General features: G+C 33.8%; 3 protein-coding genes across 3 annotated transcripts in view; 2 read left to right on the top strand and 1 right to left on the bottom strand.

Annotated features, from left to right (window-relative positions):
• Positions 1-4,400: 4,400 nt before the first annotated feature.
• On the bottom strand, positions 4,401-5,355 carry LOC132161682 (small ribosomal subunit protein eS27y-like). The gene is made up of 4 exons (XM_059571855.1): positions 5,184-5,355; positions 4,969-5,070; positions 4,859-4,887; positions 4,401-4,685 (listed from the first exon to the last, which is right to left on the bottom strand). The coding sequence occupies exons 1-4, from the start codon at positions 5,184-5,186 to the stop codon at positions 4,559-4,561; spliced, it is 261 nt and encodes an 86-aa protein (XP_059427838.1). The 5' UTR covers positions 5,187-5,355; the 3' UTR covers positions 4,401-4,558.
• Positions 5,356-8,387: 3,032 nt separating this feature from the next.
• LOC132161780 (protein DUF642 L-GALACTONO-1,4-LACTONE-RESPONSIVE GENE 2-like) lies at positions 8,388-12,335 on the top strand. The gene is made up of 3 exons (XM_059571962.1): positions 8,388-8,541; positions 8,637-9,134; positions 11,609-12,335. The coding sequence occupies exons 1-3, from the start codon at positions 8,451-8,453 to the stop codon at positions 12,127-12,129; spliced, it is 1,110 nt and encodes a 369-aa protein (XP_059427945.1). The 5' UTR covers positions 8,388-8,450; the 3' UTR covers positions 12,130-12,335.
• A 2,235-nt stretch (positions 12,336-14,570) lies between these two features.
• LOC132191769 (insulin-degrading enzyme-like 1, peroxisomal) overlaps positions 14,571-18,929 on the top strand; it is a 38,061-nt gene continuing 33,702 nt past the window's right edge. The window contains 6 exon segments of the mRNA XM_059606860.1: positions 14,571-14,747; positions 14,867-14,942; positions 15,386-15,453; positions 18,224-18,315; positions 18,407-18,480; positions 18,584-18,627. Coding sequence (XP_059462843.1) covers positions 14,625-14,747; positions 14,867-14,942; positions 15,386-15,453; positions 18,224-18,315; positions 18,407-18,480; positions 18,584-18,627 — 477 coding nt within the window. The 5' untranslated portion in view covers positions 14,571-14,624.

Below are 18,929 nucleotides of genomic sequence, written 5' to 3'. Positions count from 1 at the left end.
TGTTGTTGAAAATATGTCGTCGCGAATGCCAATTGACGGCCTAAAAAGTCATTGCTCATAATTATCACTAGCAATAACTCAAAACGGTGTCGCTAATATTAATATTATCAACGACGACTGGCTTTGTTATTCTTAATCATGAATTTTTTTTTTTTTTTTTTTTGGCCGATTGATGTCTTAGTCTCTTTTTTTTTGCCGACGACTGGCTTTGTCTTGGTCTCTTTTTTATTTTTATTTTTTTTACCATTCAAACAAATTGCAAAACAATTCTAACACATAGTGCTTTGATCAATAAAGCATTCAACAATTAAAATATCAGTCTCGATAGGTTGATTGGGAAGTCATTAATAGAACTTGGAAACGAGGAAATATATAACAATGATTCTCTCTAGTTAGTAATTTAATAGATAGTTGTGGGTGAGTAAATTTATGTATGATTTTCTTATATTGAAATTGTTATGCAAACATTTGATTTCTTTCAATAAATCAAGTTTTAAGTAAAATTTTGTGTTTTAAAACTCTGTAAATTAAAAATTTGCATTGTAAAGCTTTTATCATACATATCTATAAAACTACAACACATAAACCAAATATTATTTGCAAAGATTCATTACAATCATTTTGTTGTGGTCAAGTGGAACACATTTATTGTTTTCATAGATCATCTTATACACATTTTAGATGACCATCAAAACTTGTCAAATGTATATAAATTATTAGAAGCTTATAACCAAAGGAATTAGAAAACAAAAAACCATTACAAATTTTATATTCTTTGTTGTTATTTATATCTTTGTAACTAATGAGGCTTATTTTCGCATGGTCGAAATGGATTGTAGATACTGTCAGTATGAAAGCCAATGCAGAGCTTACAATGATTAAGTCAAGTATACTAAAGAAAAAAAAAAATGAAATAAGGGAAGGGTCATTGGGAAGAAAATGCTACCTTATCTTTAGTTTACTCCAATAACTCAAAACCCCAATATATAATAATATGAATATTTGTATCATTCATGATTCACCCAACGATTGCAGCACTGAAGTTGTTCTATTTAATATCAACAAGTCATGTAAAAATAGTGTTTATAGATATAGTCATTCAACTTTACCAAGTCTGTAAAAATAGGAACTGAATGATTAAACACATAATTTTTGTTTCGAATTTTATAATTTAGTTTTAATAAACATATATATTCATATACAAATGTACATGTAATAACGTACACCTTATGGAACATCAACACAACTTTAAAATATCATATTTATATTAGTACGTTTATATTCTGCTTCACATCACAACTTGGGTGGTTCGTAGGTGTTTATAACTTTATAAATTATTGGAGAAATTTGAGCAGTAATCAACCTAGCTAGAGCCTCATCAGAGATCAAACCCGTCTATTACAAACACTAGTAGTAGCATATAGTTTATTTTTGGGAAAAGTCAACATATCCCATTAAAAAAAACATTAGACTGTTTATGTCCTCCCTCAAGGCTCAAACTACCAAAAAAAAAAAAAAAATCAATTTTCCTGCAATGACAAAAATACCCTTACTAAAAATATTTTAAAAAATTTAAAGTTTTTTTTTAAATAACTAGAGTGACCGAATCACCTCCGCCCATTAAAAAAAACATTAGACTGTTTATGTCCTCCCTCAAGGCTCAAACTATCAAAAAAAAAAAAAAATCAATTTTCCTGCAATGACAAAAATACCCTTACTAAAAATATTTTAAAAAATTTAAAGTTTTTTTTTTAAATAACTAGAGTGACCGAATCACCTCCGAGGGTTTTCTAGCCACCCTCATATGATTCGAGGATGGACAAGCCAGCCCCAGACACTAGGGTTTGGTTCGATGACCACTTCTATTTTTTTAAAAAAAAATTGTAGTTTCCTTTTTCAAGTTTATAGAAGTGTTTTTGTCATATTAAAAAAAAAAAAAAAAATCATTTATATCTTTTTTTGACTTTGAGGGACATTGACAATTTTTGATAGGAAGAGACATTGATGAATTAAAGTTTGAGAGAACAGTAACAATTGGTCAGTAGTTTGCAAGAGTATGCAAACTTTTTCCTCTATTTATTTACTTTTTTTTTTTTTTTTTTTTCTCTTTGAGCATTTTATCGTTGAATATTTTGCCATTTGTTACTTTCTTTTACCCTAAAATAATTCTTCATCAAACCCTACATTACTTTCTCATTGTCGCCTAAATTAACTAATAAAATTATGCAAAAGGAATGACTTTCAACAAGGATATGGCTCTTGACCCATTGGAAGAAATATATAATGAAAGTTACTGGATTTATTTTTGTTTATATAATAAATCAATTCCAAGCCTACACAACTGCAGTTTAAGACGACAACAAAGAAATTATATAAGAAAAGTTGATGAAGACATTGATTTAAATTGTACGGTTGAGACTTTGTTTAAGACATTTAATAATATGACATTTCACATCATTTAAGTATCACTATCTCACAACATTGTATAAATCTTTTTTTTTTTTCTTTTTAAGAAAAAAAAAATCCAATAGTGGATTAACAAGATAGTCAAGAGATATAACATTACTCATATATATTATATAGTAGCAATATATACACTATTATATCTATAAAACTATAATCTAAATCAAATTCTGATCTTCCATATCCATGGATGAATATATTAATTGGTGGTTAGGCAAATTTACTACGATGATTCAGCATCCACAGATATAATCCCTTTTAGGTCGCCATCACTTTAATTAGATCCACTGATATAATCCCTTCTAGGTCGCCATCACTTAAATTAGAAAAGAAAGGGCCACGCAATAGCTAACCTACACCAAATCTAGCACAGTATTGAAGGATACAGATCTTTTGTGTTTAGCAACTAAGAGAATCAAAATATTCGGAAGAACATTGGAGCAGCAGGGCACACCATATATCAGTATGCTCTGGGGTGCAATCAATTCTCAGCTAGTAGCCAATGGCACCAGCTTCTCAATTTAGCTTAAGAGTTTCTGTCCAGGAAACAAAATTAAGGCAAACTAGAATGTTTTCTACTTGAACTTCCACCGTTAAATTAGAAGTCCACATAAATCTATAAACCCGGAATAGCATCTCTCCATTTCAAGTGAAATAGATTTAATTATCAGGATTTTAAAATTAATGCATTTAATGGTGTACATCACAGAAATGTTAGCACGTCTTTTAAAAAACTAAATAATATAAAATCATGTAAACCATTCAATGCACCAACTTTAAATTCTAACCATGAAATTAATACTATCAATTTCATTTGAAATAAAGATGATCGGTAAGTATCAGAATCTTGCAAACCCAAGCAGCTTCCACACATTGCTAGTTACTAGGTATTGCATTACAATACAGAAGCAGTTACCATGTCAGCAGGAATTTTCTATTTACAACATCAAGAACAACACATCATTTACAGACACGAGCAGTTTAGGCTGTTTAGCACCCAGAGACTAAAGAAACTCAGAGAGGATCCTAATCAACCACAGTAAATAGACTTCAAATCAAATCCATGTTATTACAAGTCTTTGATATTTAAAGGCAGATTTGATCTGAGCCACAAGAGCCAGGTTCAACCAAGCGTTCAGTTATTAGGACTCACAAAAACCCTAAGAAATTCCAGAAAGCATTTTAATCAAATTTATTGATCACTACTAACGCGCCTCATCAAAACCAACAATTGAATTAAAAAAAAAAAAAAATCAAGCTACACAGGAATATTGAATGTCTAATAACACAATAAAAAGAAAAAGAAAAAAAGACTGCATATGTGCATCTCTGCCTCTATACATTGATGATATAAATGAAACATAACTACTAAAAGGCTTGTAAAAACCCAATTGGCATAAAAACTTCTTGCAAAAATCCTGGCATAAAATCCAATTGATATAATTGAAACATCGACGCAGGACAATTAAAAAGGTCCCAGTTTGTGCAACTCCTTCCAAAAAAATTATAGACAGGAAGTCTTGCCAACATCATGCTAACAAAATGAAAAATCCAAATAAAACACCTCTAATAAGACATTTTAGAAGAGAAGTCCCAGCATATTGATCATCATCTAAAAGAAATCACATAACAAAGTAATTTGTCATCCAAAATATATGTATATCGGTCATCAAATCCCCAGGCATTTCAAGCATTAAATGTACCTCTAAGATGTTAACAGAGCATTTCAAGCTGATAAAGATGATGAGAACATGTGCAAAAAAGGATTCAACAAGAGCCACTTCGAAAGAGCAGCCCTAAAAAGTATAATTGCGAAAACAATCAAATCACACTGGTTGGGATTGTCAATAACATTACAAGGCAAAAAGACTTCAAGGCACATAAGAAAACGCAACGTAAGAAAAGCAACGAGCATGACAAATAGGGTAAGGATATAATTAACAAAACCGAGCTCCATTTCACCAAAAATAATTAAGATACCAACAACAATGTAACAAAAGATGTCCAAAACTTGTTCCTAAAGTAATAACCGATTTCTAAACAAAAAGCAGGCGTGCCCCAAAGGAACTCTACTAAGCAAACAGCTCAGAATGAATCAATCATTCTTCCTTCTGAAAGAGCAACCCTCGGTAAGCCTAGCACGCCCACCAGTCGGCTGGCACAGAACCGTCTGGCAGTTTCCACACACCACCACCGTTTGCGAGTGACTGAACACCGTCGTTCTGCATTCAATTTATAATCCGTTACTTATTTATTTATTTATTTAAATTTTATTGTTCAATTTCGAAAACAAACAAACAATTGTATAATTAATCATGCAATCCAATGCATTAAAAATGACGAGCACAGATAAGCATAACAAGTTTTATCACAAGGAATTAAGAGCGGAACTTACATGTTGAAGCAACCCTGGCACTTCACATCCTGATCAAAATTCAAACCAAATAAGCTTCTAGAAAAAAAAAAATTAGAATTGAAGAATAAAAGAATAATAGGGATAATTACCATGAAGAAAGAGTTGGGAGATTGCACGAGACGCTTGAGCTTGTGCTTCCGTCTCTCAAGCTCGGCCGGAGGATTGAGCAGATCGATGTCGTTTTGAAGAACCTGAACACTCCAAGTTACAAGGAAGCCATCAAAATCTAAGAAAATGAAGCAGAACCAAATAACGCGAAAAAGTGAAAGAAACGATTCGGATCGAAATGTATCGGCTGCCTCACCATCTTGACCAGAGAGAGAAGCTGACAGAACGCAATCCCTAGAATGCAAGGGATTTAATTGGAGGCGTTTGGGTAGTACTTTCCTGGAATTAGGATTTATGCTTTCCATTTGAATTGGGTAATACCCTATTTATTTAAATCGGAGGATTTCTCTATCCACTTAAATTGGATAATTTTATTTGAATAAGATAATATCTCTTTCATTTGAATAATTAGATAATATCCATTATAGTAGAGGTATATTTTTTGTCTAAAAAGAGAAATAAACCGGAGAGGTATCCTAGTTTCTGTTGGGTACTTAGACCAACTTTTTTTTTTTTTTTTTAAGTGTTCAGGTATTCTTCACGGAAATTAGCATCCTAGCAATTGGGGTGCCGTACATTATGTTGTGTGAGAGAGTTTCTGTAGAATAGGAATGCTAGCTGGATCAGATCCCCTCCAATTAGAGAGGATTTCTGATTCTCTACTATTAGTAATTTGGATTGTTCATTTTTATCCAACGGTCCAAATTAGTCAACTAAAATAAAATAATAAATTATTAATTTAATTAAAAAACTAAATCAAAATTAAAATAATAAAAAAAGAAATGGGAGAGAAATGGGTAGCTAGCCACCCTAAGTAGTGGCCGGCCACCCCTGTTGAGAGCTTAAGGGTGGCTTTGGCTACCCCAAACCAAGCCACTCCTTGACCTTTGGAGGTGGTTAGACTACCCTCAATTGGTCCTTGGCCACCCCAGGGCCATGGTTGAAGTCACCCCATGGCCCTGGGGTGAATCGCAATTATTCGCGGCCACCCCAGACAACCAGCCTTTGGCCACCCCTAGGCTCTCAACAGAGTGGCCAACCACCATTTCTCTCCCATCTCTTTTTTTTTTATTTTAATTTTGATTTAGTTTTTTAATTAAAATAATAGTTTATTATTTTATTTTAGTGGACCAATCCGAACCGTTGGATGAAAATGAACTATCCAAATTGGTTATCGGAGATAATTGGAGTCTTGGAGATCCCTCTAATTTGAGGGGATCCTATCCATGCTAGCTACCCTGATTTTGTTTTTCGTCATTCTCCATATTTAAAAAAATATAATAATCAACCATTAAATTTATAAAATTCACCTAACTAAAGATAGAACTAATAGTTAATTTTATAAAATAAAAAAATAAATAAAATAGAAGAAGGACCGAGATAGATGTTCTAACACTTCTCATATAAAAACCATCTCAATTTGACATATAACTACTGTAGATCTTGATCCAATGTGTAGTTATATGAGTTGTCTGCAAATATAAATTCAAGAGAAATGCCATACATAATTTCAATTGATTAATTACCCTTTAACGTGGCCTCAAGCACAGCCGATTCAATAGTATAGACAATTTAGGCCACTTATTTTTTTCATCATCCTTACTCAAATCTTGAATACAAATATTAATTAGTAATTTTGCATGTAAAAAAACGAGAAGAAGTGTTTTTTAATAATTTATATTTAATATACAAATTCATTATATTATTATATTATAATTAAAATGTCTCATTTAACTTTTTGCTTCATGTCTTAATTTATATTGAGTCGCCCCTAACGCCCTAAGTAGCACTCCCCTGATGAGTTGAATTCCATCATTTTCGTTCATTCCATTCTATCTTTTCCATTATTATACAATTTATATAAAATATAGTACCCAAAAATTACATCTTGACATGGCAGAAGATACCCATTTTTCACAAATGATGGAGTCAGTAGTCAGCACGAGACAACACAGAGGCAGCGAGGAGCAAATCAAAGACAAAAAGAGGCATATCAAAGAAAATCACCAGAAAATATGGGAGAAATCTTGATTTAACAATCAGTAAGGTCAAAATTCACAATTAAAAGAAGTAGTAGCATCAAACAGTGATGAGGAATTTTCCAAGACATCAATCAAGCTCCATTAAACTAGAGTTTTGTTTATGGCCTCGTTTTGTAAAAATTAAAAGAAACTGCTGCTAATGCTTTTACACGAACAAGAGAGGGAAGCTTGTAAATAATCAGATAAATGTGACCTTAAACGAGAATATGTATAGAGTGACTATCCTTAATCTCCTCTTCCCTAATCCCTCCTCCCTCCCCCTTTTTGCCTTTCCTCTCTCTCTGGGTGGAGAATCCATTTCTTTTCTTCTATTGTTAAATATGATTATCTCTAGTTTTTCAAGTTCAACAGTGAGGAGAACATGGGTGTTGTATTGGACCACACTCCATGGCATATGGCCAAAAATGAAAACCCTAACCACATGCATTAACTGTAATTAATTTTTTTAAAAAATATTGTTACCGTATACAATAATGATGAATAATATGAAATTGAAAAGAGAGAGTCGAGACACGAATTTACGTAGTTCGAACCACTAGCAGTCAAATATTACTCTTTATGCCTAAGAGAATATGAACCACTAGTTCCAACAGAAAACTTAAAATCATTTCCAATGTACTTGATAAAACAAATAATTTTTATCTCTCAAATAATATTTTTCCTCCTATTTTTGGGTAGGCTAGTCGGTCGCATTGGCAGCCACAGCCCACAGGCTTATTATTTTTGTGACATATTATATCTTGAAGACAAAATTAAAACTTATTATATAAAGTAAGAGACAATATTTATTTAAGAGATAAATTTAAATTGTAGTTCAGTCATTACCGTTAAGTATTCTCAGCGACTTTCTTTAATTGTCTGATTCTCACATGCCCTGTTTTTCCAACCGTTTACTTAATTGCTGAAACCAAAGTTTAGCACATGCCCTTTTACTAATAAGTCAAAGTTTGTACGAAAATTGTACATCAATAAGCTGTAATTATATATCAATCACACTTTCTTTTAGTGTTATCTTATAATGAAGACACTTGGCATAGCGACTTGATTTTGAACAGGATAAGAACATTGAAATGGAGGATTTTATGGAGCAAATCACGGCAACCTATGGAGTGCCATGGGGGGTCGAGCATACACATTAAGAACAATATGGAAAAGTGAGACAAAAGTTTGGAAAAAAACACCGACAATCCGACACATCCCACGGCTAATTTGGTGGCCCTTTAACATGGGCTCTCATCTACTTTGCCTCTTCCCTTCTTTTTTTCTAAGCTGCTTTGCCTATTCCTTTCTTTCAAAAACTTATTGCATTATAAATATTGTCCCACCTATCATTTGGGTTTTAAAATCTCACACTTTGAGGTGCCTCTTTGTCTATTTAGAGGCACTTTCTTGGTGCTTCTTCCACTGCAAACCATACCACCATGGCATTGTTTCTTTCTCTTTGTCTTGTGTTTTTCTTCTCTCTTTGCAATATTGGTTCTGCTTCTCCAGCTACCACTCTGCATCTCGATGGTATAAACAGCTAACTCCTTGCACTTGTTTTCTTAATAAAAAAAGGGCATTTTAATTTTTTTGTTCGTTTCATTGTTTATTTGTTGTGCGTTCAGGGCTGCTCCCAAACGGGGACTTTGAAGAATCACCCGCGAAAGCAAACCTCAAGAAGACGGTGATCGTAGGGAAATACTCTCTCCCGAAATGGGAAATCAACGGCTTGGTGGAGTACGTCTCAGGAGGGCCGCAGCCGGGCGGCTTCTTTTTCGCCATTCCTCGCGGGGTTCACGCGGCGAGACTAGGCAACGAGGCGTCCATCTCTCAGAATGTGACGGTCAATGTGGGCTCAATCTACTCGCTCACCTTTGGAGCCACAAGGACTTGCGCCCAAGACGAGGTGTTGATGGTCTCAGTTCCCGGTCAGTCGGCAGAGCTTTCGATTCAGACCATTTATGATAGTCAAGGGGGTGACACTTACGCTTGGGCTTTCAAGGCAACATCTAAGGTTGTTAAGGTGACCTTCCACAACCCTGGGGTTCAGGAGGATCCCAGCTGTGGACCACTCTTGGATGCCATTGCAATCAAGGAGCTGCCGCCCCTCATGTATACTAAAGGTATGTTGCCTTCATGCCTTGTCATCTTTGATTGCTTTGAAGTTTTAGGTTACGCATCTTCTACTTTTAGAGCATTCACATCCGGTTAAGCAGAATAGTCTTTTTGCTGAGCCAAGATGCTAAAAATCTCCCCCATCCGGCTGGCTAGAATGGCCTAGCATCTGCTGAGGAGCTACAGTAGCGTCGGCTATGCATACCAAAATAATATAAAATTTGCCATTTTAATAATAAACATTTCCCACTACAACTTCTCACCTATATTAAAACTTATTCTCTCTCTCCCCTTGCATGTGCTACGGTTTTGATGCCCATTTTCAAACCGTTGGATGCTTATTCTACGGTTTTGATGTTATGAAGGAAAAATAAATAAATAAAAAAAGAATAAAATAGAAAAATAGAGAAATATATTTAAATGATAAGGAAAGATTATTTAAATGAGATAATAAAAATAATAAGTTAAAATGTTGAGCTGAATGTAAAAAATAGATAGCTAAAATAGATAAATGTGATTTTTTAAATTAAATTTAGTTAAACATCTACTGCACTGAGGTGGATGTGAATGCCCTTAGGCGGCTTGGTATATGATCTTGTCTCTCATACACATATTTTACCCTTGCTTTGGATATTATATGTGTTTTAGAAGAAAGTACTCTTTTAAAACTTTATTTATTTATTTTGTGATTGAGTCATAGACATAGATCCAAATTCCAATAACATGTTGACTCAACAAATCATAAAAAAGTGAAGGGAAAAACTTCACAAAGGACTATTGAACTACCACGCGTTTTTTAGAAGATCTCATAAATTTCAAAAACTCTTAATTTCATTCCTTGAACTCTTAATTTGATGCAATTTACCCCTTCGTCAATTGTTGCCGTTAAATCTTAATAGAAACCCTTAAAAAAACTAAATTACCCTTAAATATTTGTTTTTGTTTAAAAAAAAAAGAAAAAAGAAAAAAAAGGTGACCCAACCGTGGTCACCTCATGATTTTATTTTTTTAGTTTTTATTTAAAATTAAGGGTAAATTTGAAATTTTATAAAAAAAAAAATCAGGGGTATAATAGTCATTTATCACTTTTAACGTTTAAAAACTAACAGAATTGGTACATTGCATCAAATTGAAAGTTTATAAGGTGAAATTAAATGTTTTTAAAATTTAAAGGTGTATTTTCAAAACGTGGTCTAAAATGATGTTTCCCCAAAAGTTAATTTATGGGTGCAATATTACTCATTTTAAAATATACTTTTTTTTTAGGTCCAAAACTATTTATCTACCGTCATTAGGGCAGAATCACTCTTTGGGCATGGGTTTCTAGCTAGCCCACAAAAATTCTAAAAAAGCTTTTAAAATTTTGAAAAGTCCTTTAAATTTTTATCTTTTTATGAGATGGAACCCAAAACTAATTTTTTACTCCTCATATATATATTTTTAAGTTTTACCTCTTCACGTGAAGTTCTAGTTCACCCATTAGTTTACCATCACCCTTTTTCCAATTGCCTGCATTTATATTTTATTTAAACAATTTTATCGTTTATGAGGGGTTTTGAGTTTTTTTTTTTTTTCTTAAGTGTTTTTAAAAAGTAAAAAACTAAGAAGTGTTTTCCAAAAAATAAAAGAAGAAAAAAAAAAATCTATTGGAGCTTGCCTCTACCGGTGGTACATGCCACCCCTTGGAAGATAGTTCGGTAGCTAGTAGCCAATATACAAATTTGGGAATAGATCTAGTAGCTACCATAAGGGGATTACGGGTCCAAACAAATCGGGCAGATCTAAGAAGTCGTATTATGAGGGGTGTAACTAAAATAATAATTTTAAAATTTTTTTGGAGGAGCGGGTGCCCCTGCCCGCCCCCCTTTATATCCGCCACTACAAACAAATATGGCTAATTGGCTATTATTGTTGGGTTGCCAAACAAATTTGGTTTTTATAATTCTTTTTATATGTAACGAGGCATGTTCCATACCTTTATGAGTTTAGTTATTGGGTAATTATATAATAAGTCTCTACGTCAACCCTCTAAAATTGTTAAATCCCTAAGTTTTTTTTTAGACTTTTTACTCTCTGGGTTAATCGAAATGACAATAAAACCCCTGTTGTCAAAATTTTTTAATAGCCGTTAGTCTAGGTCAAAACGCACCGTTTCACCTCAGTAAAATATTAATTTTTTTTTTAAAATTTAATTTTAAAATTTAAATCTAAAAAAAATTAAAAAAAAAAGAAAGGACAGGGATTAAAATTTTAAAATTTAATTTTTTTTTTTAAAATTAATATTTTAGCGAGTGAAACGGTGCGTTTTGACCTAGACTAACAGCTTGTAGAGATTTTATTGTCATATATATATATATATATATATATATATATATATGAAGTGTTTTCAACCTTTTGAAAAAACGAAAAGAATTTCATAGAAATTTGCCAAAACAAGCCCTGAATTATATTTCTCATTTCGTGCCTCTCCACCATGCTGCAGGTAGCCTCGTGAAAAACGGTGGCTTCGAAATTGGCCCGCATGTGTTCAAGAACTTCTCAACAGGAATCCTCCTCCCTCCCAAGCAACTCGACCAAATTTCACCACTCCCCGGGTGGATCATCGAGTCCCTGAAACCGGTGAAGTTCATCGACAAGAAGCACTTCTTCGTTCCCTCGGGGCTGGCCGCAGTCGAATTGGTCGCCGGCCGAGAAAGCGCCATCGCCCAAATCATCAGAACATTCCCTGACAAGTTCTACAACCTCACATTCACCATCGGAGACGCAAAGAACGCCTGCCATGGCTCCATGATGGTCGAAGCCTTTGCTGCCAAGCAAACTTTGAAAGTTCCTTACGTGTCTCGAGGAAAAGGAGGGTTCGTGTCTGCAAGTTTCAAGTTCCAAGCAATCTCGGCTAGGACGAGGATAACGTTTTTCAGTGCCTACTATCACACCAGGCTTCACGACTATGGCCATATGTGCGGTCCAGTCTTGGATAATGTTAGGGTATTTCCTGTCTATTAAATCATAGTTTTTTTTTTTTAATCGGCTAATACGACAGTGGGTTCACCGTTCTTGAATAATGTTGAGTTAATTACAAGATTTATATTTCTCTATGAAAGCAGGGGTTTTGTAACGGCGAAATGTTCGTCACTACTACTCACGTACTACTGAACTTTCTTTATAGAAAGGTCATGGGAGTCATATAAAGTTTAGTGTTTTTTTGTGAACATTTCTTCAAATATGACGCGATATGTTAAAAACTGAACTTGGGATACTATAAAGAGCTTTCAAGATAAATAGATAATTATAATTTAGTTCAATAATGTATTTTTCCTATCTCCTCTCTGTTTTCCTTTTTCCTCTCAACTCTACTTTATTAAATGTGCTACTGTATTAGCAATTGGCTATCTGCAAAATAAATAAAAAAAGTCATCAAATCCACTAATTTTTGAAAGATCAGAGAAACTTCGATGCTTAAATTAGCATAACGTTTGAAATACCTGGAGTCTCTTTATTTGATGTCTTGCTTCCCTTTTATAATGTTTTGTCTCTAATTCCTTGTCGAGCTACATGTTCAAAAGGTTGAATCTCAATAAAATATCCTAGCCCCGCATATGTTGGGATGTGTATTCTTCTTTTATACGAAAATCTTTAATGATGCAATTGTTATCTATGTAGTGGTTATATTTGAGTTGGATTTTTCATATATATCGTATTAATAATAATAACCATATGAGTGCTTAGTTTCCACAAGGAGAAGATCCATAATTATTTTTCTTTAATAGCTTGATTTTCTTCCATGTAAGGGTAGATTAAGTGAGACTCATAGAGATTTTATCTACAAAGGTTATGGTCTAACTGTTTTAAAAATTGCACCAACAAAATTGGTGAGTGCTAGGGAGCCAAACAAATGAAAAAAAAAAAAAAAAAAATTCAAACTGATATGGCAGATCGTGAGTGGCAGACAAGAGAAAGAGAATTGCATTTTTTTTAATTTAAAAACCTTTGCCACATCAGTTTAGAAAATTTTTTGAGTTCATTTGTTTTGCTCCCTAATACTTCTTAACGAAATGTATTACCAATTTTCATATAAAAAGTTTACTAAGAACCCACTTCAATTCCCATTTTTGTGGAGTTGTCATAAGTGAAAAATTGACTATTTTAAACTTAGTAATACTACAACCACTTTCATTTGACTATACTAAATCATGAGAGATTTAGTGGCTGCAAGCTTGTAACTACTATATATATCAAACATTGGAATGGTCACGATCTCCTTTGAAGTTCCGTCAAGGTAGTTGATCACTCTCAAAATGATGGTCAGCCACCCATGAGAGGGATTGATCAATTTTTCATTTTTGCTGATGTGATAATGGCGTATCACATTAATGTATCAATAATCATTTTAGGAGGGACCAATAAGACAATGTCCCGTTGCACTAACACATTATATGGAATAATTTGTTCATTCTTAAGTAGTGGGTGGAGGGGCATGGAGCCAATATTGTGGTTCACCAGGGCCCAGGTGCAAGATTAAAAGATACAAGGGCGTAACTATTATTATTTGAAGTTTGGAGAGATAAAACTAAAAAACTAAAAAATTTAGACGGTGGAATTTTCATTTTAAAAGGATTATAAGGACATTTAAAAAAAAATTTGAGTCATCATGTGATTCCGCCCTTAAAAAAATAGGAATAAAAATTGATTAAATATTATATGTGTAATTAAGAGCACGCATGCACAAGCCAGTTCTGCAATACAACTGGGTAGGGGACCAACTGTTTGTTTTGGTCTTCCTTTGTTTGTTTTTTTTTTTTTTTTTTTCCCAATGTGGCGCTTGCTCGGTGTTGATGTGTTCGTTGACTGTTGTCATGGTTGTCCTATATGTTTACTTTGACAATTTTTATTTTATTTTTCATTCGTGTAAAGTGTAAAGTAAGTTTGCTTTGACAATTTTTATTTTATTTTTCATTCGTGTAAAGTGTAAAGTAAGTTTGCTTTGACAATTTTTATTTTATTGTAGCTTTGGTCATTAATTAATTGCATTTGTCGATTTCGGATCTAAACTTGCCTAAGATAGTAATATTGTCTATACAAGTTTATTTTATAATTTCTCACCAGGTTTATAAACTAGGGGCGCGGTCGAACTTTCTATTTTTATTTTTTAATAAAAGAAGAAGATATCACTTGATTAGATTATCTTTTTGATGTGACATAAGAAAATATCTTAACTTATTTATAAAAAAATAAATATCGAAAAAATTAAAAATTTTATTTTAATTTATTCAATCTGTTGTGAATCATGCCTTACGGAACAGACGTTACTAATTTGCCTTTGTGTGGATATGTAAAAAAAAAAATACGGAATAAAAATAAATATAATTTGAAGTATTTTGCTAAATTTTATGGTTGGAGTAGTTTGTTATTTATTTACTTTTCTAAAATGCAAAAACCTCCCCTTCATATAAGTACGAGTATCTGTGGGACGACATTCTCTATCCCACAGGAATTCAGTCATGGCGGTTGGAAAGGAAGGGGCGGAGATAGTGAAGGCGCGCACGGACAATAGGGAGTACAGGAGGATCGTCCTCAAGAACTCCCTCGAGGTCCTCCTCATCAGCGATCCCGACACTGACAAGGCAATCCAATATTTATTTAAATTCGAGTTTAGATTTAACTTTCTTTCTAATTTGATTGCCTTGATAGCAATCTTCGGGTTGTATCTTTGTGTTCTGATGGTGGTGTTCTTTTGTTGCAGTGTGCTGCTTCCATGGATGTGGGCGTGGGCTCTTTCAGCGACCCCAAAGGCCTCGAGGGACTCGCCCATTTTCTCGGTGAATTTTGTGTTTTGAGATATTATTTTACAGTAGTAGTATAGTCTAGCGAACAATTGCATTCACATATCTGGTGGTGCTCTTTTGTTTCAATTTCAAACTCTAGTTTTAGAGCAATGCCGCTCTGTCAGTTCGTGCGTTTGCATTTTTCTTATGGGAAAATACTCACAAGTGATATAATTTGGTTTTGTCTTTCTTGAGAATTGGAGACTTTTGCATGAATGATCAGTGAAAGGGGGCTTCTGTCTTCTGATGTGATACGAAGGAGCAGATAATTAATTTAAACATGAGTGTAATACTGGATTTTGATATATATTACTATCGATAGATGAATTTTATTTGAATATGGATTACATTTGTGAAGAATGAAGATTTTGAGGTGGGGTTAGAAGCAAATAAGCTGTTTAATGGATTTCATTTTGAATTTTTGTTTTCTTTGGCAGAGCATATGCTGTTTTTTGCTAGTGAGAAATACCCAGTGGAAGATAGTTACTCCAAGTACATTACAGAGGTAGTTACTGTTCATATTTTGAAGCAACACCTGTGCCTTTTCGAATATTACTGCCATGGCTGATTTTCATTAGATGATAAATAGATTTTTGTTCTTTTTCTCTGTTTTCCATTTGTTTGTCATTAATATCTAAATTTGATAAAAGCAATAGAAATTAAGAGGTTACAAAGCATGAACTTGAGGCTCGAAATCCTTTCGCCCAGTCTAGGACTGCCTCTTCTTGACAGGAGTTTGGTGAATTTATGAGGCATTTTTGGAATTTTGAGAGCGAAACTATTATATGCTTGAAGCGAATTTCCAACATTCTTGGTTTATATGATTGATTCAATTGGAGTATGCATATAATGATAGTTATTGTAATTTCTATGGTCCAATCACAATATTGTGAATTATTGATTGTGAAGCCAAAAAGAAATTTTTATTCAGATTTGATCGCACAAACGAGTTGGTTTATCTTCCTTATACTAGAACTGATTTCTGGTGGTTCAGCCTTCAGATGGACAGAGTTGAAGTAAAACTTTTATTTTGATGAGTAAAAGATGAATCCAATACTTGCACTACCGGCATATTTTCTTGTGCAGTTAACTTCGACATTCAAATTTCTGATGCTACTGATTTTAATAAAGATATTTTTAGTCATAAAAATGTATCGTAAGCTATGGACTTTTCAATTGTATGCAGTGATTGGTTGGTGTCAGTATGAAGAATACTTATTAAGGTGTCTTTTGGTTCTTGAGGCAACTTCTTAAACTGTTACTGTAAAAAGACTTGGAAGAAAATTAGGGAGCACCGAGCAATAAGCCTTGTTCTCAGTAGTGCTTCAATTCCTGTTTGGAAATACTATTGACATAGCAGAAGACTAAGGTAACTAATCAAAGAGCAGTGTCTTTGATTTTGCAAGGAGAAGCGTCTTCATCTTCTACCCAAAAGATAAAACAAGCCCGCAGGCTAAAAGAAAAATAAAACTCCGCAAAGTATTTGAGAGAGAATTCTCTGATTTGATAATAATTCAATGAGTTCTTTTACATAACAAGCTAACCTATTTGTAGAAGAGAAATACTTGTAGAGAAAGTAAACCTAATCCTAGTAGTAATAGTAAATCTAATCCTAGTAGCAATAGTAAACCTAATCCTAATAAGGAAAGGAAAATAATTAAAACAAATCCAACCCTATTAAGGAAAGAAATTAATGTCCTAGCAAAATAAAATAAAATCCTAATATAAAATTGACAATAAGCGGGAATCGTGAAAATCTTTCATTTTGTACTTCCAATGTCTGAGAACGGATAAAATTTTAATAAAGCGGCGCTCCTCCAATATTATTTTTGATATATTCTTTATTTTTGTTTTTACCGAAAATAAAGGTAAATATCGTCCTAAATCAGGTTGAATTTTGATCTGTTATGATAAATTATTTACAAGAGTTTGTGCTCATTGAGCGTCCAGATTACAAGGTAATTGTAATGTGAGATTAGTAGTATCATTCAAGAGTTTGTTGTATTCTATTTAAGTTTTCAAGACTTCCATGACTTGGAGAAAACTACGTGGATGTTGAGAGGCTCTACAGATGGTCTTTGTAGACCACATTGAAATTTGGAGACCCCTTTGCTTTTTGGTAAAACAGTTGATCTATAGAACTGTCATTGTGCAAATTTTTTTTTTTTGATAAGTAATGTTGTATATATCAAAAAGTGCAGAAGGGCGCAACCCTAGTACACAGGAAATATACAAGAGAACGCCTAAGACTAGGGAGAAAATAGAGCAAGAAAATCTGAATAGCTAGTAACTAAAGGAGCTAAATAAGCAGATGTTCAAGTGAAGAGGGAAAAAAAGAAATAGGACTTGAGCTCCTCCAAAGTCCTCTCAAGATTATTGAAATTCCTATTGTTTCTTTCCCCCCATATGCACCACATAAGGCAAAGAGGCACCATCTTCTAGGCGACCGCACTCCTTGAATTGCCCCCAGACCACTAGCAAGCCATTAAGTCCACCACATTGTTAAGCATAGCCTAGGAAAGCCCAAATTGACTCAAAATTGTGTTCCATAAGGCGCGAGCTACCTTGCAGTGAAGGAGGAGATGATCAACAGATTCCCCATCCAATTTGCAAAGACAACACCGATTAACCATGATGACTTGTCTTCTCCTAAGATTATCCAAAGTAAGAATCTTCCCTAAAGACACCAACCAAACAAAGAACTGTCATTGTGCAATTACACGCTTTCAATCTGTTATACCTTGTGGCTGGTACTTGCATCTTCATATCATTTCTTGATGTTTGACGATTCAAACTACACAAGGATGGTGCTACTTACCCCCCTAAATTCCCCGTGTTTCTACTTTTACCGCTCATTTCCTCTTCTTTTGTCCAACCAAATTTTATTGTGTAGTAGCAGGGCAAAGTCCAATATTTTTTTTTAATGCTGGCCATTTCAAGCTGTTGAACTTGAAAGAAACTGTTTTGTTGTATGATAAGTCTCTTGCATTTTGAGGGTGAGATGAGGAATGAAGGGAATGTTGCTGTATACTAAAATGTATTGTATGATAAGCAGATGGTTCTTGGGATGACATTTTTCTTTTAGTTTTTTCTATGGTACGATTTCCTGAGTGTTATCTTTTTAGACTTTTTTACTTGACATTAGTGCTCCTCTATCCCTGCATATATTTTTCTGCCTTGAGAAGCTTTTATTTGTTGATTAGGTATCCTCTTAAAATTGTTAACTGATGTGGGCATTCCAAATTCTCTATGTGATTTATCTTGTTGACACATAGCACGGTGGCAGAACAAATGCTTTTACAGCTTCAGAGCACACCAACTATCATTTTGATGTTAACACTGATTGTTTTGAAGAGGCTTTGGACAGGTAGATGATGCTCTTCATTTTTGTGCTGACTGTTATTATCATCAGTGTTATCAGAATTGTGACCCTAGAATGTCTGTTGTTTGCTGTGCAGATTTGCTCAGTTCTTTATTAAACCTTTAATGTCAGCTGATGCTACCATGAGGGAAATTAAAGCCGTTGATTCTGGTTAGTTTTTCTTTTCTGGCTCTTGTCTACGACCTTTATTTGTCTATTTGTTTAAAGTATTGTTGATCATCTCTCTCTCTCTCTCTCTCTCTCTCTCTCCCAGAGAATCAGAAAAACTTGTTGTCTGATGGTTGGAGAATGATCCAGGTACCGGTTACTGCCCTTCCTAATAACTGCAATATGCTTGATATACTAATCTTAAATGCTATATGAGCAAAGCTTGAGGCTGTAGCAAGTCTTTTAGGAAAAGCATATTTTCTAAATGGTTCTAGAAACTACTCTCATATCTATGGTAGTTCTACTGTTAACTTAATGCATAAATTAGACATATGGGCTGTACGGCCTGTTTATATTCAGATAGAAGCTTCCTCTTTTCCAAGTTGTGCTCCTTTAGAAGCTGCGTTTGGAATTTGGGCTAGCCATGGTTCTCATTCTGATACATGTGTTCA

Source organism: Corylus avellana, chromosome ca9 (assembly GCF_901000735.1).
Source record: "Corylus avellana chromosome ca9, CavTom2PMs-1.0".
NCBI classification, from domain to species: Eukaryota; Viridiplantae; Streptophyta; class Magnoliopsida; order Fagales; family Betulaceae; genus Corylus; species Corylus avellana.
Note: the sequence above shows the minus strand (reverse complement) of the source record. Positions and strands in the feature narration are given on the sequence as shown.

Excerpts from the sequence above, each read along its gene's own strand:
- LOC132161780 (XM_059571962.1), top strand. The coding sequence starts at position 8,451 with ATGGCATTGTTTCTTTCTCTTTGTCTTGTGTTTTTCTTCTCTCTTTGC. Across the intron at positions 8,542-8,636 it reads TACCACTCTGCATCTCGATG|GGCTGCTCCCAAACGGGGAC; the intron begins GTATAAACAGCT and ends TTGTGCGTTCAG. Across the intron at positions 9,135-11,608 it reads GCCCCTCATGTATACTAAAG|GTAGCCTCGTGAAAAACGGT; the intron begins GTATGTTGCCTT and ends ACCATGCTGCAG.
- LOC132161682 (XM_059571855.1), bottom strand. Across the intron at positions 4,888-4,968 it reads CTCCCAACTCTTTCTTCATG|GATGTGAAGTGCCAGGGTTG; the intron begins GTAATTATCCCT and ends AATTTTGATCAG. Across the intron at positions 4,686-4,858 it reads TGCCAGGGTTGCTTCAACAT|AACGACGGTGTTCAGTCACT; the intron begins GTAAGTTCCGCT and ends AATTGAATGCAG.